Below are 25,150 nucleotides of genomic sequence, written 5' to 3'. Positions count from 1 at the left end.
ACTGTTTTAGTTACCACGGCTTGGAGTTGTGACGCCTCCTGTTCTGTTTCTCAAGACCGCGTTGGTAATAGGGTCTTCTGCGGTTCCGCACACATTATAGTGTTGTTTGTTCTGCTGCTCTGAAAAATGCCTTTGGTATTTTGACAGGGATTGTATTTAAGCGGATTGCTTTAAGTAGTATACACATTTTAACAATATTTATTTTTCCAATCCGTGACCAAGCCTTGTGTTTCCATTTTTTGCATCATCTTGAAATTTTTTTAAATCAGTGTTTATAGTTTTCAGAGTATAGGTCTTTCATCTCTAGTTTATTCCTAGATAGTTTACTGGTTTTGCTTCATTTGTAAGTGGGATTGTTTTCCTCATTTCAGTTTCTGCGGCTTCACTATAAATGTGTAGGAATACGCAGATTTCTTGACATTGATCTTGTATCCTGTGACTTTGCTGGATTCATTTGTCTGCTCTGGTTGTTTCTTGGTGATCTTTAGGGTTGTCTGTTCATGGTACTGTGTCCTCTGCAGATAAAATTTTACTTCTTCCTTTTACTTCATCCCCTTTGGATGCCTTTTATTTCTTTCCGTTGTCTAATGGCTAGGACTTCCCGTACTGGGTTGAATAAAAGCAGTGAGAGCCAACATCTCTGTCTTACTTCTGACCTTAGGGGGAAAGCTCTCGATTTTTCACCATTGAGTATGATGATGTTGGCTGTAGGTTTTTCGTGTAAGCCTGCGTTATGTTGAGGTATGTTTCCTCCTACTCTGCTTTGCAGAGGGTATTATCATGAATGGATGTTGTGCTTTGTCGAGTGCTTTTTTTACATCTATTGTAATGATCGTGTAGATTTTATCCTTTTTTAAAAAGATTTATTTATTTTCTTAACTGATGTGACATATCATGTTTATAGTTTGGCAAATATGAACCACCGTTGCTTAGGAATAATCTTGGGAATAAATTCCACTTGACTATACTGTGTGATGTTTTTAATGTGTTGTTGGATTTGGTTTGCTAATAATTTGAGATTTTGTGCACCTAAATTCATCAGAGATATTGGTCTACAGTTCTCTTTTGTTTTGATGTCTTTTTTATCTGATTTGGTATCACGGTGATATTGACTTTATGGAATGAATTTGGAAATTTTCATTCCTCGTCTGTTTGTTGAAATAGTTTGAAAAGAACAGGTATTTACCGTGCCTTTAATGTTTGGTAGAATTGGCCCGTGAGGCAATCTGGTCTTGGACTTTAGCTTTTTCGGATATTTTTTTTTTTTTTAAGATTTTATTTATTTATTTGACAGAGAGAGATCACAAGGAGGCAGAGAGGCAGGCAGAGAGAGAGAGGAGGAAGCAGGCTCCCCGCTGAGCAGAGAGCCCGATGCGGGCCTCGATCCCAGGACCCTGAGATCATGACCTGAGCCGAAGGCAGCGGCTTAACCCACTGAGCCACCCAGGCGCCCTCAGATATTTTTGATTACTGATTCTATTGCATTGCTAGTAATTGGCCTGTTACAATTTTCTGTTTTCTTCCTGCTTTAGTTCTGGGAGGTTATGTGCTTCCGGGAATGCATCCATTCCTCCTAAGTTGTTGGATTTGTTGGTGTGTAGGTATTCATAATATTCCGTGACATTTGTTGGTATTTGTGTGGTGATGTTTGTTATTTCTCCTCTCTCATGAGTGATTTTGTTTATTTGGGTCCTCTTTCTTTATTTTATTTTTTTTTCCCCCAATGAGCCTGACTAGAGGTTTATCAATTTTGCTGATCTTTTCAAAGAACTAGCTTCTGGTTTCATTGATCTTTTTTAGTTTCTGTAGCATTTATTTCTGGCCTAATCTTTACTATCTCCTTTCTTCTGCTGATTTGGGGTTTTGTTCTTTTCCTAGCTCCTTTAGGTGTAAGGTTGGGTTGTTTATTTGTGATTTCTCTTACTTGAGGTAGGCCATTATTGCTAGAAACTTCCCTTTTAGAATTGCTTTCCGTGTCTCCCAAGGATTCTGGACCATTGTGTTTTCATTTTCATTTGTTTCCGCGCGTCTTTTTATTCTTTCCTCTCCTGGTTGACCCGTTCATTACGGAGTTGCAGATCACTTAACCTCCAGTGTTTGTGCTCCTCCTGGATGTTTTCTTGTGATTGATTTCTAGTTTCTTAGGGGTATGGTCAGAAAACATGCATGTCTCGTGCTTTTTCTGCATCTTTCAAATTAATCGTATGATTTTTATTCTTTCTGTCATTGATGTGATCTATCACTTTGATTGCTTTGCAAATACTGAGCCACCCTTGCATTCCTGGAGTAAATCCCACTTGATTGTGGTGTATTTTGTTTTGTTTTGTTTTGTTCTGGTTTGTTTTTTTAGCTTGTTGAGGCTTGTTTTATGCCCTAATATGTGATCTATTCTGGAGAACCTTCCTTGTGCTCTTGAAAAGAGTATGTGTGCTGCTGTTTTAGGATGGACTGTCTGAATATGTTAAATCTGTCTGATCCAGTGAGTCATTCAAAGCCACTATTTCCTTGTTGATTTTGTGTTTTGATGATCTGTTCATAGGTGGATGCAGGATATTAACACCGCCTACTATTGTTTGCCATCAGTTCCTTTATGTTATTAACTGTGTTACGGATTTGGGTGTCCCACATTGGGTGTGTAAATATTTACAATACTATGACTTCTTTTTATTATGATTTTTGCCCTTCTTTGCCTCTTGTTACAGTCTTTTTTTTTTAATGTTTTATCTAATGTAAGTATTGCTTACCTTGGTTTTGTTTTCACTCAGTTTACATAATTGGTTTTCCATCCTTCACTCTGAATTTGCAGGGATCTTTAAGTCTGAAGAGGAGTATAGGTGGGTCTTGTTTCTTTATCCATTTTGTCAAAACACCCTGTGTGTTTTGATTGGAGCCTTTAGTCCATTTATATTTAAAGTAATTATTGATAGGTATGTAGGCACTGCCATTTTGTTTCTTGTTTAGTGATGGTTCAGATTTTCTCTTCTCCTTTCTTCTTGCTCTCATAGTTTGTTGGCTTTCTTTAGTGATACAATTGGATTCCTTTCTCTTCATATTTTGCATATCTATTCCTGGTGTTTGATTTGTGGTTACCCTTAGGCTTATGTATAACGTCTGTACATAACAGTCTCTGTTAAGTCCAGTGAGTATTTTTATGATTATTATTTTAAATTCTCAATCAGGCGTACTACTTAAATCGTTTCACTTTAACTTTCTTGCCATGGTTTTGTCCTTCCGTTCGGGACACACTCCTCCATTTCTTCATTTTGTCAGCTCTCTGTGTGTTTCTTTATGTTAAGAAAGTCAGCTATTTCTCTTGCTCTTAACAGTAGTGGCCTTATGAAGAAGAGGTCCTGATGTGCCCTGCAGTGCAGTGTCCCCTGTTCCCCAGGGCCTGGAGCTTCACGGAATGTCCTGCTGTGTGTGTTGTGTATGCCTTGTTGTTGAGTCCTGGCCTCTTTTTTTCTTTTAGTCAGGTTTTCTCGTGAGGCTCTCTTTGCCTCTGGGCAGTGTTGTTTCCCATCTGGGAGAGGGCACGTTTTAACAAGGTGGCCCGTGCTCTGCTTGTGAAATGAGCCTTGCCCCCACTGCCACCAGAACTGAGTCCTCCTCAAAACACATGGGTTGGAGATGTGGTATTGGCAGGATTTGTGCCAGCCTTTGCGGGGAGGGAGCCCGCAGCTCCAAGGCTAAGGCGAGTGCTACTGGGAAGGACAGATCCACCAAAGTATGGTGAAGGTAAGGCTCGGTGCCAGTTGATTGAGGAGTGTCCATGTGGTCCTGGTTCCCACAGAGGCCATTGTTTATGTGTGGGGTGGGAGAGGAAAGTGGTGCCTACTAGCTCCCTTGTTCCTACAGGAACTCCCCTTGATCTGTGTCTCTCTGGGCCACGCTCTGAGATGAGCAAATCACTGTCCCTCCTGTCTGGCCCTGGCAGTTCTATGCTGGATCTGCACAGCTGTTTGATGTGCTGTCTCTTTAAGGGCGGGACTCCACTTCCAAACACCCTCTGGTACTGATGTTTTAGATTGCAGGCTCTGTTTCCTACTTGGTGTAAGAACTCACGACATTCGGCCCCTCTCATTTCCAGAGTCATGTTATGGGGATTCTTGCTCCCCAGTGGTGGGCTCCCTAGCGTGTCTGTTTTTCACCCTTCTCTGCATCACCTGCTTCCTCCCTGCCCTGGACAGCGCTGGTTTGTTTCTCTCCCAAACTGCGTCTTGGCTCTTACCTTTTCTGATGTGACCTCTTCTCTACTAGCGAGGAGTCTGTTCTGCCAGTCTTGAGGTAGTTCGCTGGGTTATTGATGTTGATGGGACTGTTTCTAGTTGTATCTGTGGGACGAGGTGAGCCGATGGGCCGCCATCTTTCCGGCCAGCCAGTTCCATACTGTTCTGATGACTGCAGCTTGGTAGCTCAGCTTGAGATCTGGGATTAGGATATGTCCAGCTTTGTTTTTCCTTTTCAAGATTGCTTTGGGTATTCTGGGTGTTTTATGATTCCTTATGAATTTTAGGATGATTTGTTCTTGCTCTGAGAAAAATGCTTTTGGTATTTTTTTTTTCTCAAATTTTTTTTTAATTTTTTTATTTTTTATTTTATTTTATTTTTATAAACATGTATTTTTATCCCCAGGGGTACAGGTCTGTGAATCGCCAGGTTTACACACTTCACAGCACTCACCAAAGCACATACCCTCCCCAGTGTCCATAACCCCCCCCCCCCCCCTCTCCCAACCCCCGTCCCCGTCCCCCCAGCAACCCTCAGTTTGTTTTGTAAGATTAAGAGTCACTTATGGTTTGTCTCCCTCCCAATCCCATGCTTTTGGTATTTTGATAGGGATTGCATTGACTCTGTGGATTGCTTTGTAGTATAGACTTGTAACAATCTGAATTCTTCCAGTCCATGAACATGGTAGGTCCTTCCATTTATGTCATCTTTCGTTTCCTCCATCAGCGTTTCATAGTTTCCAGAGCACAAGTCTTTTGCCTTTTTGGTTATATATTCCTGGGTATTTTATTATTTTTGATGCAATTGAATATGAAACTGGTTTCTTAATTTCTTTTTCTGCCACTTTCTTATTGCTGTATAGAAACAGCCAATTTCTATAAATTTTACTGACTTCATTTTATCTAGTATTTTTTTTGGTGGAGTCGGGGGTTTTCTGTGTTTAGTATCAGGTCATCTACAAATAGTGAAGCCTTCCTTCTTCCTCACCAATTTAGAAGCCTTTTTATTTCTTGTCTGACGGCTACAGCTAGGACTGTCAGGACTATGCTGAACAGAAGTGGCGGGAGTGGACATCCCACTCTCATTCTTGATCTTAGAGCAAAAGCTCTCAGGTTTTCACCATTGAGTATGGCGTCAGCTTTTGCTTTGCCTTATGTGGCCTTTGTTATGTCCAGGTGTGTTCCCTCTAATCCCACTTTGTTGAGAGTTTTTATCGTGAACAGATGCTGAGTTTTGCAAATGCTTTTTCTGCATTTTTTTGGCAAATGATCATTTTAATGCTACTGCTGAGTGTGGTTTGCTGATGATAATGTGTTGACGATTTTTGCATCTTTGTTTATCAGGGCTATAGGCCTGTCATTTTCTTTTTCTGTAGCATCTTCGGTTTTGGTATCAAGGTAATGCTGACCTCGTAGGATGTATTTGGAGTACTTTGAGGAACTTTAGGTGTTAAACTCTTTAAATGTTTGGTAGAATTCCCCTGAGAAGCCATCTGGTACCTTGACTTTTATTTGTTAAGAATACAAAAAAGGTCACCTGAATGTGTGGATATTTTGTTTTATGATGGATTCGTATGATGCTTGCTCCTTTGTTTCTCATTTGTTTGCGTTTGCTTCAGGGCATCTGTAGTCTGCTATGCTCTGGTAGACTGTCAAGAATGTGGTAGAACCTAGTAAGCTTTACCGTGGGGGTTGGACTGTCGTATCTGTGAAGAGCCTCTCTGTCGTGCTGTGTGCCAGTAGGGACATGGGGCATAGGTTTGGCGCTTGACCTGCCATTGCTCTGTTACTCCAGGTCACTTGGTATAAAGTTTATACTGTAGTCCGCTGTTCCTTCCTTCCTGTAGTATTAAAAACAGATGAGTAGTGTGTGTGTGTTGAAATGAAACACATTAAATCCTCTAACATTTTTATAGTAGGTGGACATCTAATTCGTCCTCATTTTTAAAAAATGATGAATGCAGAATTTCAAAATCTTTAAGAAGTTAATACTCTGAAGAAGATTAAAGATTACATTGCTTTATTGGTTTTTTTGCCTTAGAATAAAGTCAGAGATTTATAATGTTAAAACACGTACAAAGAAAATGTTGAATGTTGGTATGTTTTGAGTTTAGACGCAGTGGCCAGGGTGCCCTGTGCCTTCTTTTTTTTTTTTTAAGATTTTCCTTATTCATTTGACAGACAGAGGTCACAAGTAGGCAGAGAGGCAGGCAGAGAGAGAGGAAGGGAAGCAGACTTCCTGCTGATCAGAGAGCCAGATGTGGGGCTCGATCCCAGGACCCCGGGATCATGACCTGAGCCGAAGGCAAAGGCCTTAACCCACTGAGCCACCCAGGTGCCCCTGCCCCGTGCCTTCTGCGCTTTCTCCAGGACCGCGTTTGAGGGCTGCTTTGTTATCACTGCCCCAAACAGGCAGGCACCTCTTGCCGCAGAACACCACGCTGCAGACTGGTCAGTGCGCTGGGCTCCAGTGACACCGTATTTCAAATTGGCCTTTGTTTCTGTGCCTGTTGCAGAACAACCCGCACAAGCTGACTTTGTCGATGACGCCCGATGACAAGTACCCTGAGAAACAAGCACAGATGGAGACAGAAAAACTCAAGGAAAAGGTCGACTCTCTTTCCCCGAAAGACAAGCAGCAGATCTATGAAAAAGGTCAGATGTTTGATTTTGTTCTAACTCCCTCGCCTTCTCCCGAGCCCAGTGAACTTTGTAAAATGAATGGATAGTTGGAAGCAAGTATCATTTCAACTAACAAGTATTTATTAGGCACCACCAAAGGTCAGTGTTGGATGGGATGGCTTCATCCCCAGTAGGACTGCCCTTACTCTCAGGAGACTGACCCTGTAGTTCAGTAGGAAAGGCAGGAGTCGTAGGGAAGAAGCACACTGATCCCCCCCATCGGCCCTGTCCGGGTCCCTGGTTCTAGTCACCTGGTCAGGCATGGTCTCTGGAAGATGGCGCTGCTTCTGATCTGTCGTCCGGCCAGCAGTAGCCTGCTGCTGCGCCGCGGGGCCTGCACGCCCGCCTCACTGCATCTCCCCGTGGAGGCATTCTCTCACCTCCCATCACCACAACAAGAGAGTTTTTTTTAAGATTTTATTTATTTGAGAGATTGAGAGAACACAAGCTGCGGGAGAGGCAGAGGGAATAGCAGGCTCCCCTCTGAGCAGGGAGCCTGACTCGGGGCTCAGTCCCTGGACGCTGAGATCATGGCCTGAGCCAAAGGCAGACGAGTACTGGACTGAACACCCCAGGCGTCCTACAACAAGAGATTCTGAGAGTGAGACAGACCTCATTCAACGTAACTTTGTGACGGTTTATTGTTGTCAGTGTTCTGTGTTATCATTAGTTGTTCTCTTGCTGTGCAGAATTTATAAGTTGAGCTTGATTATAAGTAAGTACGTATAGGGTTAGGTACTATCCATGGTTTCAGGCGTTCTCTGGGGTGTGGGGAACTTGCTCCCCACAAGTAAGGGGGGACTACTGTAGCTTTATTTATAAAATAAATAAGTTTATTTATTTTACAAGTTGTATAAGTACTTGCTGTTTGCCAGGGGCTGTAATAAGCCACTAAAATATATGTTATGTTCGATCTGTCATTAATTGCCAAGTGAGCACTGCATACAGTGTGATTTTGCATTCAGAAGAGGCAGATCTTTGTGAAGGGTGAAGGCCTTGTGCTGGTCATGAGGCCCTGCTTGGGTCCCGGGGATGCAGGCGCAGGTGAAGACCGAGTCCGTTATGTAATTCCTCACTGTCTAAACTCACACCGACTATTACGCCCAGTGGTCTATTCCAGAGGATGTGCCCGAGAGAAACAAAAGTGCATGTCCACACACACTTGCAAGAACCCACATTTCCATCAACATGGTATATCCGTACTGTGAACTACTACCCAGCCACAGAGAGGAGCAAAATACCGATGCTCTCACATTGGTGAATCTCAGAAGCACTGTGCTAAGTGAAATGAGCACAAAAATACCTGCTCTGTGAGTCCATTTTTATGCAACTGTAGAAATGGTTAAACTATAGTAACAGAAGGCAAGTGAGGGCAGGGGATTGCCTGCAGGGAGCCAGGAGGGAACCTTCTGGAGGATGGAAATGCTCTGTGTCACTATGTGATGATTACATTACTTTTTGCATTTGTCAGAACTCATTGAGTTAGATCCTTAGAATGATGGATTTTGTGATATGTAAATTCTGTATTAACAAAATGTACCAAAAGAGGTATACAAGACACACAGCACCTGCCCCCCCAGAGTGGGAGCTGGCTGGAGCTACATGAAGGATTTGTCAGGCGATAAAGTTGGCTTTTTTTTTCTTTTTCTTTTTAAAGATTTTATTAATTTTTTGAGAGAGAGCATGAGAGAGAAGAAGGTCAGAGGGAGAAGCAGACTCCCCATGGAGCCGGGAACCCGATGCGGGACTCAATTGAGGACTCCGAGATTATGACCTGAGCAGAGGGCAGTTGCTTAACCAACTGTGCCCCCAGGCGCCCTAGAGTTGGCTTTAGATAGGAAGTAAGTAATGCTAAGTTTCAGCTGATTTCATGTAGTTGAGGCAGAGTTAATTCCAGCGTGGAACCTCTTACGAGGTCTCTGTCTCCTAGTTCCTGTCTGCATACAGCTGTGTAAGCTCTTCCTGCTTTCAGTAGCTCACCATGAGTAATGTGGTCACGGAAGGATCACTTCTGTTGCGAGCGTGCCGGTTGGCAAGTCCCGTCTTCACTTTTCATTCTTTTATTTTTTTAAAAGATTTTATTTATTTGTTTGACAGAGAGATCACAAGTAGGCAGAGAGGCAGGCAAGAGAGAGGAGGAAGCAGGTTCCCCGCTGAGCAGAGAGCCCGATGCGGGGCTCGATCCCAGGACCCTGAGACCATGACCTGAGCCGAAGGCAGAGGCTTTAACCCACTGAGCCACCCAGGCACCCCATCCATCTTCCTTTTTTAAACTGAGATACTGATTGCTTGCCAAAAGGCCAAGATCAACTGTAGTGTCTGTTCTGTTGTGTTTAACATCTGACGCGCTCTCTCGGAGCACGGTCCCCGAGCGGCCTGAAGTCGGCAGGTAGAGGTATCAGAGGTGCACTATGTGAGCTTCAGGTGTGTAGCACCACGAGTGGACAGTTTGCGCTGAGTGCAGTGATCACAACGGACCACGCTGACCTCTGTCACCAGCCAGTTTATTTTTCTTGTGCTGGAACCCATGAGATCTACTCTCTTGTGTGCAGCGCGGCACTATCACCCGAAGTCACCCATGTCGTGCGTTGCGTCCCGTGACGTCCGTAAGTTTGTACCTTTTGACGCCTTCACCCATTCCTCCCACCGCAGCCACCAGCCTCTGGCGCGCGCCGATCTGCTGTTCATGTCTGTGAGCCTGGTGTTTAGTTTTTTGGGTGCCACATATGCACGAGATCGTATGATGTTTGTCTTTCTCCATCTGACTCATTGCACTTGGCTTAATGCCCTCTGTATTGCCATAAATGGCAAGATGTCATTCCTTTTCTGTGGCTGAATAATAACCCGTTGTGTGTGTACCAAGTCTTTGACCGTCAGTGGACACGTAGGGTGTTCCCGCGTCTTGGCTTCTGTGGGCAACTCCGTAATGAACATGGAGGCACAGACACCTTTGCAAGTTAGAGTTTTATTTTCTTTGAATAAACACCCAGGGGCAGAATTGCTGGGTCATGTAGTAGTTCTGTGTGTGAGTGTTATTGGAGGAGCCTCAGCAGCTGCCCCGGTGTGCCTTCCCACCAGAGTGCACGAGGTTCCCCGTTCTCTGCATCCTTCCACACTGTTTCTTGTCTTTTTGACTGACGCGGTTCCGATGGGTGTGACGTGACCTCTCATCATGGTTTTGATTTGCATTTCCCTCTCGATGAGTGACGTGGGGCACTTTTTCATATTCCTGTTGGCCCTCTGCATGTCTTCTCTAGGAAAATGACTATTCACGTCCTATGCCCATTTTTAATCAGAGTATTTGGGCTTTTTCTTGGTGTTTAGTTATTATATAGGTCCGTTTGTATCTTCAGATATCAGCTGCTTATCAGATGTGGCCTGCCAGGACCTTCTCCCATTCTGTAGATTGCCTTTCATTTTGTTGATGGCTCCCTTTGCTGTGCAGAAGCTTTTAGTTTGATGTAGTCCTGTGTGTTTTCCATTTTTGATAAAGCCCTTTATAGCACAGAATGTAATTCTAGGCCTAAGCAACAGATTGTACATTCCTGGGTTGTCAGATTCTTGCCCTGGCCAGGAAGGTGTGTATGGTTCTAAGAAAACCCATGTGCTCTGGTCCACACTCACATGTGAGTGAGTGGATGGAGGCCCGTGTTACATAAACGTGTGTTTATTTTGCAGATCACCCCAGAGTTCCCTTAGGTAGGAGACAGTGCTGGCGCATTTCAGGGGTATTTCAGGTCAGTCTCGGTTGTGGACTTCTGGGAGCAGTCTGCGATCTGTAGCTAACCACCAGTGAAAGCAGGGGCAGTTGGAAGTCAATTTACGAAGAGCTTTAAACAAGCCTCCAGTTTGGGTTATTGCTGTGTAACTGGCCCGGTGCTGTTGCAAAGGGTGATAGCCCCTGCCACTGGGAGCTTGTTACCTGGCGGAGGAGAAGGTGCTAGAGATTGCCCCGCTGCCCCGGGGTATAGGGAGAGGAGCGGCAGGGGTCAAGGTCAGGGGACTGCATGGAGGGGGTGGACCCTGGAGCTGCTCTTGGAACTGGATGCGGGCAGAGGCAGGGGGCAGGCTTCTCAGATCCCGCACACAGACCCAGGAGGTGTCCAGGGGCAGAGGGCAGCCAATCGTTGAGGGCAGGCCTGGGAAGTCTCTGGAAATTCGCAGAGAGCCCACTCCTTGTGTCTGCCAGAACTAGTGCTGTGGGCCCGCGCCCCGCCGGGCGGGTGCGGAGGGAAGATGGCCAGCAGCAGTCCCTGTGCCGGTGCAGGGCGGCCCTGAAGGTTCCCCAAGGGGACAGGTGCTGGGGACCTCAGGGAGGAGGGAGGTGAGTCCAGCCCAGCTCCTCAGACTGCCATGGGGAATGAAGCTGCCACCCGTTTGTTTGAGGGAACTCTCAGCTGGCGTCATCCCTCGGCCACCGTTCAGTGCTGTCATCGGGCACAAGGGCTGAACATTTGGGGTTCCCTCCCTGATGGGCTGGGTGCTTCTGTGACTCCAGGAAGGAGGCGTCTCTTCCCTCTTCTTACCAGACGGGTGAGGGCCCGGCCCAGAAAAGCTGTGCTTGAGCATTTCTAGGATTTGGGAAATTTTACATGATGACACAAGCATGGAGTGGAGCTTAGTGCGGATGAAGTAAGAATAGAGAAGTGTGAAAATCACTAACTTTCAGTCCATGTTGTGTTGAAAACCCTGAAAACAGTGGACTCAGTATAAAGTGCAGGGCGAAGGGGAAACTACTTGAGCCAGCTACCCCCCTCCAACCTAGCAAAGTAGTTCTTTCATGGCATGAAGAGGAGAGAGCAGGCTTCCAGGCTCCGGAAGGGCTTGCTGGGGACAGCGGGACTGTGAAACCACGGTGGGCGCGCCTGGGCTGGCCGCCCACACTGGTCCCCTGGCGCTGTTGCGAGCAGGTTCAGTGGCAGAGACGCACCTCTCCGCGGCTGGGGTGTCCTCACGCTCACCACCTGCCTTGTCTCTAGGCCTAGAGTTACAGACCCAGCAGAGCCAGCCGCAGGACGCCTCCTGTCTGCCAGCCCTGAAGGTGTCGGACATCGAGCCCACCATGCCGCTCACGGAGCTGGAGGTGGCCCTGGCAGGTGTGTCTGCAGGAGAGGGCGCCGTGTGGGAGTGTTTTCTGGGAAGTGTCTCGCCACCCTCTTCATGGGCTCACTACCCCCATGGCGTGTGGGTGGGTTTCCCATGCTGGGACCAAGGACTTCCCTGCCCAGAGACCTCGGTGCTTCCTTGGCGGGGGCGCTCCCAGGACACTGTGGTGCCCTGCTCCCAAGGTCGCGGGAGGATCCGGCTCGGGTGGGGGCTCATCTGAGTGCAGCCGCCGGGCAAGCCTTGCCTGGGGGGTCCAGACCACCCGCCACACTCCAGGGCCGTCTCGCATCCCCTTTCCCAGGCTCCTTCGTTCACCAGGGCCAGTGCATGGGGGCACAACGCACGGATGAGGTCTTCGTCTCTGGACGAGGCTTCTGGGAAAAGTAGGCTTAGCGTCCAGCTTGTGTTTTAGTCTCCCCCAGCCTTGGTTTAACAGTGAGGTTCGTTGAGTGTTGACAAAGAGAGCGAGTGAGGGTGAGTGACAGGTTGTGAGTCTGTGCCCGCTCCCTCTGCCGGTTTGCGGCGCCGCGCTGGTGCTGGAAGGACCGGAGCACACAGCATGTGCCCCCGAGGGACTTGGGATCCTGGATGATCATGAGATCTGAGGTGGGGGGGGTTGAGATGGGTGAGAGAGGAGTGTGGGGTGTTGCAGGTGGGAGCTCTCAGTCCCGTGACAGCATGGAGGGCTGCATGGAGGAGGTGTAGAGATGGGGAGAGGCGGGCTCCGCCAGCTCAAGCACCAGGGCAGCCTCAGAGCCCAGGGAATGCTGCTCCTGTTCCCGCCCTCCTGAAGGCATGGGTTATTTTAGTACTGAAGGTTGTTTCAGTGTTTACCATTGACGGGTAGTCTTTGCTGATGTAATGTTTAAACACTCTTGAAAAGCAGCAGCATTTTAAAGGCCCTAAACGAAAAGAGCTGCCTTGTGCTTCCGCAGCCGGCCAGACCCCTGTGCAGATCTGCGCGCAGCCCACCAACGGCCTGGTGTACTTCCGGGCGTTCGTCAGCCTCCACACCCTCCCCGAGGAGCTCAGGCCCTACGTCCCGCTCTTCTGCAGGGTGCTCACCAAGTAAGTAAGACGCAGGGCGCCTGGGTGACTCAGTGGGTTAAGCCTCTGCCTTCGGCTCAGGCCATGATCTCAGGGTCCTGGGATGGAGCCCCGCATCGGGCTCTCTGCCCAGCAGGGAGCCTGCTCCCCCACCCCCCCGCCTGCCTCTCTGCCTACTTGTGATCTCGGTCTGTCAAATAAATAAATAAAATCTTTAAGAAAAAAAAAAAAAGGCACGTATTTTGGGATCAGGGCATCTTTGCATATTTTGGCCCTGCGTTTTTCTGTATATATAGTTGTCTTAGTGCATCAACAATCATTTTTTAGCATATCATTTTAATTTTAAAAACCCATCGTGTTGTTATTTAAGTGTATAAGTAAAATTTGTAAGCTATTTGTTAAGAATTTTTCCTATAAAAGCCATATTTTCGTTTTAAAATGTAGGACTTAAAGCCTAGAGTATAAGGTGATACAGATACAACTATCTCCGCATCTTAGTTTCTTATAAAATTGTGACAATGCTGGTTTCTCATCAGACAATGTAAGTAATTGACTCTGACGCATAGGCATCTTGAGAGGCCGTGTCGTGTGCCCTGCTCTGAGCTAACTGAAACCACACTTGACTCCTGCAGATCTGGTGTCCAGGTCGATGTGAGAACACGGCCGCAGCTCGCCGTTCCTCTGCTGAGGGTCGGTGGCCGAGGGGGCCGGGCTGAGTGGCAGGCAGAGCACTGAGGTTTCCCTTTCCGTGTGCTGGGACAGTGAACGGGATGGCGAGGGGACCGTGAGGGGAGGAGCCTCTTAGGGCGTGGGCCGGCCGCCCCCAGGCCACACGCATAGCCTTCCCAGTGAGGAGCCGGAGGATGGGTCCCGCACACGCTGGCAGGCACACGCTGGCAGGCGTCAGGGGAGGCGTCAGGGGAGGACCGCTTGGACCTTCTCCACGTTCTCCGCCCTCGGGGCTCCCCTTGCCGGCCCTTCTGCAGCACAGCCGTTTCAGGGCCACCTCAAGAGCATTGCTGTGACCTGAGTTACACTGGGAACAGGATGTGTCTTGGAAAAGCATCAGCCCCCTGAGATGACTTCTGCTTTTCGTAAAAGCTCTAAAAGATCTCCTTTGGGAGCGTGAATGTTTGGGCAGACGCCCTCTGTGCCAGGACCTTTTAGAGCAGAGGCAAGCCCAGGGGCACTCGGAGGCCCGGCAGGCTTGGGCCCGCAGGAGCCGAGCGTGGTGTTCTGTCGTTCGCGCCGGGCAGCGGCCGCCTCTGCGCGCACAGCCGGGCGCCGCTCGGTGACCTCCCCAACGTGTCGGGTCTGCCTGGGGCGTTGCACGGCCGCGCTCCGTAGTGTCGTTGGCGGGGGTGGAGGCTGTGGCAGCTCACGGTGACCAGGGACGCGCCAAGATCACGCCGGCAGTTGGGGAACCCTCCTTTGCTGTTGATAGGCTGGGCTGCGGCCTCCTGGGCTACAGGGAGCTGGCGCAGCTGATGGAGCTGAAGACGGGGGGCATGGCCGCGTCTCCCCACGTGCTGCCCGACGAGACGCATCTGGACACCTACGAGCAGGTAGTGCGGTGCTTCCGCATCCCAGGCGCTCCGGAGCGCGTCTCCGCCCCTCTTCCCTCTGAAATAATTTTTTCTTTTGTTTCTTTCATGACTCAGGGTGTGCTTTTCTCATCTTTCTGCCTCGAGAGGAACCTGCCCGACATGATGCATCTCTGGAGCGAAATATTCAGCAGGTGACCGCTCGCAGAGCCCTCCTCCGGGGGCTGGGTCCCAGGGTGCGCCTGAGAGCGGTTGGTTTCTGAGCTTGGTTTTGGTTGTGGCCCTGAGCGTCTCTACATTATCTGACGACTTGGGTCTCATTCTCCCGAGTACTGAAAAGGGCGTGGGTGCGTCTCCAGAACTGAGGACGGTTTTCTTTTCCCACAGCCCGTGCTTTGAGGAAGAGGAGCACTTCAGGGTGCTGGTGAAGATGTCCGCTCAGGAGCTCGCCAACGGGGTCCCCGACTCGGGCCATCTCTACGCGTCCCTTAGGGCGAGCAGGACCCTGACGCCCGTGGGGGACCTGCAGGAGACCTTCAGTGGGATGGATCAGGTGACAAGCTGCGTCTTCCAGAGTTGGTGACAGACTGTTTCTATCTCAGAAAAGCTAACCTTGACCCCACTGATGAGTCTCTCCCACCTCCCCAGCCCACCGGTCCCTGGCCAGGCAGCCGCATCCCACACCCCGCCCGGCCGGATTCCCGAGTCCGGGCTGTCTGGTTCCCAGACCGGGAAAGCGCGCCTGTGGTCACCCTCTGCCTGCAGGTCCGTCTCTAGATCTCGGTTTCTCTGGCTCAGGTGAGGCTGATGAAGAGGATCGCGGAAATGACAGACGTCAGACCGGTGCTGAGAAAGCTCCCACAGATCCAGGAACACGTGCTGCACCGCGACAACATGAGGTACCCGCCCGCCGCATGCCCAGGCTGTTTCCGCACACGCATCATCTCGTTCTTCCCGTGTCCCTAGGTGTGGCTTTTACGGTCTAATCACTTGAAGCTGTAGTTGCACACACTTTAGTTCAGGGAGAGCATTGGGGGCAGGTCATAGAATTCATTCTGGTCCTCAGATGTTCTTGTCATCAAGAAGTCCTTTTTTTTTTCCAGCAGTCATTTTTTATGGGAAAAAGTTTAATAAGCATGAAAGGTGGGAAAGCGCGCGAGCTACTTCAACCCAGACCCGCCAAGTTGCTTCTTACCCATGTCCCGTTATGGTGGCTCCAGAAGTGAATTGCAACACAGGTCAGGTTAGCTTGCTTAAGAACAGAATGAAAATGCAGTTTCTCATGAGAACAGTTCCGTGAGGATAAGGGGGGGACATCTGACACCAACAGCGCGAACGGAACGGTCAGCGACAGATGGCGCATTCTCGGGTCTCACCAATAAGGACACAGGTTTAGATTACCTGTAGTGCCTTGTCGAGACCCCCACTGGGCTGGTTCTCAGGAATCCGCGACCCTCTGGGATGGCAGCATTGGCTTTCGCTGCTGGGCCACCACCCGCTCTGCACCATGGTGTCCTGGGCAACGAAACCACTCGGACCCTCTATTTCCTTCTCCGTAAAACACTGTTGCATAGACTTATGCGAGGAATAAATGAGCTTCTAAAGCAGTTGGTGTAGTGCCTGGAATGTAGTTCACATTGATACGATGGTACTTGCTATTAATTAGACGAAATTCAGGAGTGAGGGCAGTGTCAGAAAAAGAGACACCACACCGTCAGCAGTCTGCACCGTCAAGTAGCTTGCATGTGACGGCGGCGTTTGTGACTGTGGCAGGCAGAGGACTTACGTACAGGCGTGTTCTGGAGAGCACAGAATTCTTTGGCAACTTAACTCCACTTGATCGACCAGTTCACATCTTCAAATTATTGATTTGTCTTCTAGAAAATAATGTCGGTTTTTCTGCCTTCAGATAACGAAAGTCGCAGGCACGGTTGTCAGATTGTGTTCTGTGTTTCCATGGGGCCGAGCGTCAGAAGTGCGCTCCTGGCATCCGGCCCGGACCCACGGGCAAAGCCTTTTTGGTAACTTGGAAGTGCTGTGGAGACGGCTGTATTGTTTGCTACCGTTTGTTTTTAATTGTTTTGAACATGATTTGATTCAAAATGGGTGTAGTAGTCCCTTCTTTGTATTATTCATGCAGAATATCAAATTAGTAAAACTCTCATTTCTCTAAAGGTTTCCTCCACATTTGTGGTGTTTTGCACAGGTGCTCTGTGAACGCTACGCCTCAGCAGATGCCTCTGGCAGAAAAAGCAGTAGAAAAGTTCATTAGAAACCTCGGTCGGAGTAAACCGGAACGGAAGCTGGTGTGCCCGTACGTGGTTGAGGTGAGGGCCGCGGGCATGGGTCCCTGTGGGTCCAATAACCCCGATGCCCCCATGGCACGTGAGGAACCAGAGCCGGGCAGGAGGCAGTAGCTTTTGCCTAGTGTTAGTTCAGCCGGGTCAGAAATGAATCCACACCCTTCCATCCCGCTTCCCTTGTCGGCGCTGCAACCTCGGCACTGAACGCTCTCCTGCCGGGAGGAAAGGCCGGATCGAGGTCCACTGTGCTAGCATGAGAACAGGCCAAAACTGACCCAGGAAAGCCGGGACCCGAACACCCCAGCGCACAGCCGTTCTCTAGGTCGCACCTAGTACGGGCTGCCTGGTTCCATGACCGTACAGAGCGGGTTTCATGGAGCTTACCAGAACAGGCCAGAACATTCTCGTGGAGAAGGTGGGCAGTCCATAGATGGGGCAGAGAGACCGTTCCTGCTCTCTTCTCCGTGACGTTCACGTGCCTGTGACCCTGCCGGATAGACCAGGCCTGTCTTCCCAGTGAGCAGAGCCCCTGGCAAGGTGGCCTGCTGCTGCTCCCTGACCGTCTGGAAATCGCACAGAAATCCCACTTGTTTCAAACAGGGCTGCTGGGAACACGTAAGCGTGTATGCCCCAGCACTTGTATTTGGCCGTGAGTTTTCTAGACCATTCCTTAGTTGTATAAGGTGTATTTGGGATTTTTCTCATGTTGGGAACGTTTTATTTTCAGAAACCTGCACCCAGCGGGTCCAGTGGAAGCGCCCACGTTAGCGGCCCCCAGGTCATAAGGAAGCTGATCACAGTGAGTGGACACAGCCCCTGTCCCCTTAGGAAGAGCAGCTTTCCATCTTTGCCCTGTCTGGGATGGGGTGGCCGGTGCCCCGGGGGCTTCTCCCCTACAGGGGTGCAGCAGGCCCTTGTGTCGCCTGTGTCACCCTCGCGCTATCCGCCTTCACTCAGGCACAGCAGGCTGCAGCGCTGGCGGGGTCACTGTCGGCGGGGCCTCCTGTACCCTTCTCCCTGCTCGGCTTTAATGGTGACGGGTTTGGGTTTGGTTCATCAGACAATGTTGATTTAACATATTTCTGAGGAAGAACGCAAAGGTGAGGTCAGTCACTTATGGATGGAAACCACGTAGGAGGAAATGTTTCTCACTGAGGAACTACATTTCGAAGCCCTGAGTTAGGGTTTGAATGTTTTTTGGTAAAGCAGCCGCTTATGTGGACCGACCTGACCGGCATGATTGCCAGTGCCTTGCCCGTAGCCGTGAGCTCGTGGCAGGGGGTGGCGGGGGGAGACAGCACGGCCTGCCTGTCCTCCGCAGGCTCCCACCTTCAAGCCGTGCCAGACGAAGACGCACTTCCTGCTCCCGTTCTCAGTGAACTACGTGGGCGAATGCATCAGGACTGCCCCCTACGCAGACCCAGACCACGCCAGGTACAGGGCCAGGGGAGGGCAGAGATCGCTGGTGCGTACACAGGGCCCCGGCACGCAAGGCGGGTGCTGGGTTCGAGGGGAAGTGCGTGTCCACGAGGGGAATAGAATCATGGGATGATGTCCAGCTGGGTGGCTGGACTGGGCGGCCGGTTTGTTTCCGTGTTTCTGGGAAACACACGTGTTCTCTACGCTGAGCCCCACAGACCGGAGAAATGTACTGTATTAGACAGACTTAAAGCACAAACAGGTTATGAGAAGTACCCTGGGTAGTATCGATTTCTTTCCCCCCTTTCTTTGTATTTTATAATTTTCCAGCAATGACCTTATATGTTCCTTGTGTAGTACAGCATGTTCACAGCTGGGGCGGGTAAGCCTCCCAGGGCCTGCTGGCGAGGGGGAGCCTGTCTGCCCAGGTCTGGCACCGTGAACCCATGCTATGAGCGGCTCCCCCTCCCCCATCTTCTGGGGGGGGACACCTGTTTGCTTCTCTAGTTGGCGTCTGGACTTAGACCAGTCAGTGGGGGCCAGTAGGACCCCGCTTCCTGTCCTGTGAAGGTATTTGGCAGAACATTCCGTTTCTCTTCCGGGGCATCTGCTGTAACTGCACTTCCGTTGTGAGTGTCGGACTCGGCTCGGTCTGTTGCAGTGTGTTCTCAGGGAGGGCACCTACGGAAATCCGTTCGAGAGCTTCCTGGGTTTAGAGAGCCGCGCGCACACCAGCGGGGAACTTGGAGAAGGGACGGTTTGCACATTTGCCTGCGCAGTAGATTTATGACCTGTTCCCTCGGTCGGATTGTCCGTGTCCCTGTGTGCTGTGGCCCGGGGGAGCTGGACGTGTCTGAGGGACCTTCCTGTCCCTCCCCACCACTCCCCACAGCCCTGGTTTGAAAATTCATCTCACGTGTTCCTCCTTCTAGTTGTCCTGCTCCATCAGGAAAGGGAGACTGTAGCGTTCCGTGCTGTGTCTTGTTTTCACCTAATCCAGAAGGACAGCGAATACGAGTACATCACATCGGGTACTACCCTGCCGGGCCTACGGTTTTTAACTTGCGTTTTTTAATCATTCATTTCAGCCTTAAGATCCTTGCACGTTTGATGACTGCCAAATTCCTGCACACAGAAATTCGAGAGAAGGGCGGTGCTTATGGTGGCGGCGCCAGACTCAGCCGTGACGGCGTGTTCACACTGTACTCGTACCGGTGAGTGCGAGCGCCATCTCCCAGCTCCGCTAAGCACCGCGGGCCGCTGTCTTACGCGTGGGGATCAGCCTCTGAAGAAGAGCTTGCCCTTGCTTCTCGCTTCTTTGGTGCATCAGCACACCCGGCAACGTCCTCGGTTGTCCATGCCAGGGGCGGCAGTGCCTACCGGGCAGCTTTGGCTTAATTAAATACGCCGGTTACCCAACACCCAGACTGAGTTAGAGGCAACAAATCGAGAGCTTTCTGGGCTCACTTCCTGCCCAGAGGTCCGGCATGGGTGCTGGGCGCTTCGTGGTCACGGCCCCTGACTCTTCTCTCCCCTCTTGGTTAGAAAGTTTCCGAGGACGTAGGGAATTTAGGAATTCGGGAATTCAGAATACCCTGCAGGCAGGATGAGTTTGCTGCCCCCAGTGCAGTCTCTCCCTGCCCGCGCCTCGCCGCGTGCCGGGACCCTTGGAGGACGTGTGCACGCCCGCGGGAGCTGCACTTGCGGAGGACAGCAGTGCCGCTGTGACCCCCTCGGTGTCTGCTGCCAGGACGTGCTGCTGCGCAGAGCCGGGAGCCAGGGCGTCCAAGCTCTCTGGCCCCTTTGGGGCGGAGTGTGGAGCGTTCGTCTGTCCCGGGTGTGTCTTAAAGTGTGGACGTGAGTTGTCTTCCCTGTGCACCTGATCTCTCTCCGCGACATCAGAGAGGGGTATTTAATGATCTGGTGGTGGAGCAGGCCAGCATGTGTCTCTTTGGTCTCCTAGGGATCCACGTTCCGCAGAGACGCTGCAGTCTTTCTCGAAGGCTATGGACTGGGCTAAGGCTGGGAGGTTCACAGAGCAAGACATTGACGAAGCAAAGCTTTCCGTTTTCTCCGCCGTGGACGCCCCCGTGGCTCCTTCGGACAGAGGTATGTGCAGTAAACCATGCAGTGCACCCGATATGAGGTGTCGCCATGGTTCCCCTCGCCCGTCCGCCCCTGTGGTGCGCAGACGTCCCCCTAGAGCTGCCGCTTCTCAGTGTGGGCCACTCGCAGAGGGTGGCATCCTGTCATCCCAGAGCTTGAGCCATCCAAGGCCCCCGGACTTGGCCTCCACTCCGAGGGGAGAGGCTTGGTGGGCATGTGGAGGTCAACAGAGTGACCTCCAGTGGAAGTATGTCCCACGGGTGCCCTTAGAACAGGGTCCATGCCCCGGGCTGCTGCCCCGAGTTAACTGTGCTCACGGTCAGGGCTGGACCACTTCCTGTGCGGCCTCTCGGACGAGATGAAGCAGGTGCACCGGGAGCAGCTCTTCGCCGTCCGCCATGAGGATCTCATCAATGTGAGCAACAAGTATGTACCCGGGGCCGGGTGTCGAGAGCCCTCCCGCGGCCACCCCAGGCTCCTCCTGTGGGAAGCAGCCCTGACGGATCCCCGCCTGTTTTCCAGGTACCTTGACACTGGGAAGAGCACGCACGGGTTGGCTCTGCTGGGACCAGAGAACACAGAAATCGCTAAGGACCCGTCGTGGGTGACCGGCGAGTAGTTCTGACCGCCCGGGAGTCTGACTGCTCAGATGAACCTACAGGCATGTGGGGCTCCTCAGCATGAAGCCTGAGTGGATTTCGTTTGAAAGGAGAGAAACAGTACTGTTTGCCCCACATTTTGCTCATGCCTGGCTCTTATGTGGCCGGTCCGCTCAAGCTGCTCTGTCTCGGAAGAGACGACCACGAAGAACTTGAAATAATCACGTATCAAATGCTAGAGTCACACAGACTATAACTAAAGTTGACATAAATGCCATTTATCTTATGAATTCTGGAGCATTTGTTTTAAAAACTTGGAAATAAAAGACCACTCTGACCTAACCTACCTGTGCTTTCGTCATTATTTTAAGTGACATTTTGCTAGAGTAGTTCTCAAGGCCTTTATTAAAAAATAAGTGAACAAAGGCCCCCGAGGTCCCTTGATTTGTGGAACCAGTGTGGTCACACCACACACCCGTGGAACAGTCTGGAACAGATGGGCGGCCTGGCGGATTAAAAGCGCATTGAGCTTCTCCCATGGGCTTTACGGGATGGAGCTTCTGTCACCCTACGTATCTCCCACAGAAAACACAGTCCGCACTGGTTCTTCCTTGGCCGCGCCGCCGCGGCTCCTGACCAGACTTGGTGGGGGCCCTCCAGCTCTCGGACCTCTCAGACGACAGAAGAGGCAGAAACGCCGCTTGCTGAGCACCGGCGCAGGTAAGCAAGCGCCCTTCCTCGGCGAAGCCGGGCTGTGCCCGGGCTCCTGGCTGGGCCCCTCCCAGCAGACACCACGCAGGAAACCACGGGTGTGCACACGCACCCTGTTGTCAGCGCGCGCGGCCAGTTTGTCATTCTGCACCTGGCCTCGCTTTAGGAGGAGTTGGGTCACCTCATCTGGGGTCCTGGGGTCCCGGTCCAGGGCCGACTCTGCACACTTGCCAAGTCACGCTCTGTGGATCAGAGCGGAGCCTCTGTCCCTGCACTGGGCCTGGTTCATGGACGCAGAAAGAACACTTCACGGCGGCCCGCGGAGCCCGAGGATGTGAACCCTCCCCACAGAGACAGCACCACGGTTGGAGTTGGAGCTGATGTTTAATTCTACCGGCTACACACGCTCACAAGCAGGACAGGAGTACGAGGCGCAGCAGACAGCTCGTGCTGGAGTCTCCGGGTCCCGTGGGGAGGACCCAGGACGGGGGCTCTGTGAGTAGGTATTCGCGTCAACAATACTCGCATCGAAGGGCCGATAAATAACTTAAGTGTTACAAAAACGGGTGGGAAACGAAGTCCAAAGCAGTGCTTGCTGGCCGGGCGGGGCGGGTCCGGGTCCGGGTCCGGCGGCGTCTAGATGGCAGCGGGCTCCTCGTGGCCTCGGGGGTGCACGGGCTCCAGCTGGTTGGACTCGGAGACCTCGTAGCTGGCCTTGTACTTGGCCAGGATCTTCATGAGCGGCCGCAGCTTCAGCCACCACTGCTCCTTGGGGATCCTGTGCCTGCGGACGGCAGGAAGGGGTCGTCAGGGCAGCCTGGCCCCGGGCGATGGGCGTCATGGGGTCGGGGCTGGAGCAGCTCCGCAGGATCTGCTCGTCTTCCTAAGTGGCATGAACCTGTTCTGTAGACTTCTAGCAATGTGCCCCGTTTCTCAAAGGCTTGTGTTTTCGGAGTTGTGAGGACAGGTTAGGGCCCCTGGGTCTAGCAGCGGCGGTGTCCCTCCGCCCTGTCCTGCACACCTTCCCCGGCCCGGACGTGTGGACCCGCAAGGGCTGATTTACTCACTCGAAGTCTGTGTCCTTCCTCAGCTGGGTCACAGGTTGGAAAAGAAGGTTTCTTTTGCTTATTCCCAGCACGCAAATGGAATCCTCACTCGTAAACCTTTTTCCTGTAAAAGAGAAAAAGCGGTATCAGAACCAATTCTCAGTCACGCTAAGGACAGAAGGAGAGGTGAGGGCGGAAAGGAGCTTTGCCGGCGCGGGGCGCAGGTTCCTGGGAGGCAGGCGGGAGCTCGGACGGCCTGGCAGGAGGCAAGGCGCCCCGGGCGCTCTGGGGTCTGCCGGCGAGGTAGGGAACGAGCCCAGGTGACAGCTGCAGGACCCTGCTTTCTCAGGGGCTGCTGGCTCCGGTCCGCCGGGCCCCGCAGGGCTGGAGCAGGGAGAGCAGAGACGAGGAGGCGCCTGGGTCACCGCGCAGCCCCTCACGCCGCACACACCCCGAGAGGGGCCGGGGACACACATTGAGCGCTTCGCCCCCCGAGCTAAGGGAGGACGCGCGCGCTTCTCGTGGTGAGGCAGGGGCTCGAGGAACACCGGCCGCGCCCGCGGGAAGAGCCGGCTTCCCGGAGCCGGCCGCGGGAGCCCAGGCTCGGGCGTGCACAGACGGGGAGGCCGCAAGGTCCGGAGAGGCGCGTCCTCGGTGACGTGGGAAAGATCCCAAAGTAGAAATGGAATCAGAGCCAGAGTCTCTTCACTGAAGACTAAAATTACGTTGGCTCTATTGGCCTCCCTGTTTTTTAAGTCAAAGTCTGGAAATCAAACTGACAGACACGGATCTGGTCAGGCTGCTCCGGAAAACGGGGCTGAGGCCCGGTGTCCACAGTAACGGGTGGAAGCGCCACGTGCACAGAGAGTTCTAGAGACAGAACCTACAAACCCGATCGCAGAGCAGCTCTGCTCTTTCTGTTGACTTAGGGAACTCCAGTCAACTCTGCCCGCAAGGCGAGCAGGAGGCTTGATGGCATCCACGGGGAACCCCACCCCCCACACCTAGACTTCGTGCAAAGCCAGAGCGAGCTCGCGCCCTGCACCCGACAGGGACAGGATGCGTCGGGAAGTCGCCAGAGCAGGAGGCCACCACAGGAGACCGTGCAGGAGCCCGTGCCCGGGGCAGGGAGGGCACCGCAGGAAGCAAGGCCGGCCTCATACCAGCTTCTCGGGGCCAGCAGGTCACATGCGCTTCCATCTGTGCGAAGGTGCATACAGGTACCCCGCTTTGTCCCAAGACCTGCACTGGGACCTCTGCACAGACAGGACACCCAAAGAGGATTTTAGCGTTTACAAAAAGCGAAAAGCACGAACCTCGGAAGTGGCGCCACCCAGCGCCTTCCCCGGGAACTGCCCGCGGCATCCTCACATCCAGCCACCTGGGCTGCGCCTCTGCGCGTCCTGGCTTTACCCTGGGAGATTTCGTGCGTCCGTTAGCCACACGTGTGTCCTGAGTGACCTCGGGAGGCCTGGGAATGCTCAGGAGCTTCTGTATAAACTGCTTCTTTATGCCACTATGACTTACGAAACGGTTTTCTAAGACGGCAGAGGAAACGCAGAACACGCGCTCACGGTCAGAGGACCGCATCGCGACAGCACCACGACAGCAGACCCACGGCACTCGTGAGCTGCAGAAAGCCCTCAGACAGTTACCGATCATGCTCAAGGGCGCCGAACGCATTCCCCGTTCCCATCAGGGCCGCAGCCTGCACAGGAGCTCTCCTCACTCCCGCTCTCCAGGATTGCCCCAGAGCGACACACACACCCACAAGCCACAAGGAAAACGTTAAAAGGCGTCCAGATGGTCCTGGCTCCGTGGGTGCGGAAAACGGAACAGACTGGCAAATAATTACTAGAATTCAGAATGTGTAGAAAGTTGTGGATTGCAAACTTTACAAAAGTTGTATTTCTGTATGCCAACAGTACATTTAAAAAAATACCATTTACAGGGACACCTGGGTGACTCAGTGGGTTAAGCGGCTGCCTTCGGCTCAGGTCATGATCCCAGCGTCCTGGGATCGAGTCCCACACGGGGCTCCTTGCTCAGTGGGAGCCTGCTTCTCCGGCTGCCTCTGCCTGCCATTCTGTCTGCCTGTGCTCGCTCTGACAAATAAATAAAATATTTAAAAAGTAAAAAAAAATACCATTTACAGTAACATTTTTTTAAATGTCGAGTCAGGAATAAATTTACAAAAGATACTGCAGGATCTTTATACCTTCACAAGAGATAAAAAGAAAGGCCTAAGTATATGTAGATAGTGTTCATGAACTAGAAAATATTTTTAAAATCTCAGATCCTCCACCATATAATTTACTGACTAAATAGAATTCCCTCAAAACATCCAAAAGTTTTTGGTAG

The 25,150-nt window shown here is 51.5% G+C and overlaps 2 protein-coding genes across 3 annotated transcripts in view; one reads left to right on the top strand and one right to left on the bottom strand.

Moving 5' to 3' along the window:
* Positions 1–21,374, top strand: part of PITRM1 (pitrilysin metallopeptidase 1) — a 42,054-nt gene extending 20,680 nt beyond the window's left edge. The window contains exons 14-27 of the mRNA XM_059403987.1: positions 6,743–6,881; positions 11,888–12,004; positions 12,950–13,082; positions 14,506–14,626; positions 14,723–14,799; positions 14,993–15,158; positions 15,404–15,504; positions 16,812–16,932; positions 17,636–17,707; positions 18,230–18,342; positions 19,416–19,541; positions 20,291–20,436; positions 20,757–20,859; positions 20,956–21,374. Of these exons, the coding sequence (XP_059259970.1) occupies positions 6,743–6,881; positions 11,888–12,004; positions 12,950–13,082; positions 14,506–14,626; positions 14,723–14,799; positions 14,993–15,158; positions 15,404–15,504; positions 16,812–16,932; positions 17,636–17,707; positions 18,230–18,342; positions 19,416–19,541; positions 20,291–20,436; positions 20,757–20,859; positions 20,956–21,052 (1,632 nt within the window). The 3' untranslated portion in view covers positions 21,053–21,374. The remainder of the gene's footprint in view (positions 1–6,742; positions 6,882–11,887; positions 12,005–12,949; positions 13,083–14,505; positions 14,627–14,722; positions 14,800–14,992; positions 15,159–15,403; positions 15,505–16,811; positions 16,933–17,635; positions 17,708–18,229; positions 18,343–19,415; positions 19,542–20,290; positions 20,437–20,756; positions 20,860–20,955) is intronic.
* Positions 21,375–22,108: 734 nt separating this feature from the next.
* The window catches only part of PFKP (phosphofructokinase, platelet), a 52,001-nt gene continuing 48,959 nt past the window's right edge, over positions 22,109–25,150 (bottom strand). For both annotated transcript variants that reach the window (XM_059403986.1, XM_059403985.1), the window contains 2 exons: positions 22,811–22,913; positions 22,109–22,527 (listed from right to left, as the gene is read on the bottom strand). In XM_059403986.1, coding sequence (XP_059259969.1) covers positions 22,380–22,527; positions 22,811–22,913 — 251 coding nt within the window. In that variant the 3' untranslated portion in view covers positions 22,109–22,379. The remainder of the gene's footprint in view (positions 22,528–22,810; positions 22,914–25,150) is intronic.

Source organism: Mustela nigripes, chromosome 6 (genome assembly GCF_022355385.1).
Source record: "Mustela nigripes isolate SB6536 chromosome 6, MUSNIG.SB6536, whole genome shotgun sequence".
Lineage (NCBI taxonomy): Eukaryota > Metazoa > Chordata > Mammalia > Carnivora > Mustelidae > Mustela > Mustela nigripes.
The sequence above is the reverse complement of the archived record's forward strand: the minus strand, read 5'-3'. Positions and strand labels throughout refer to the sequence as shown.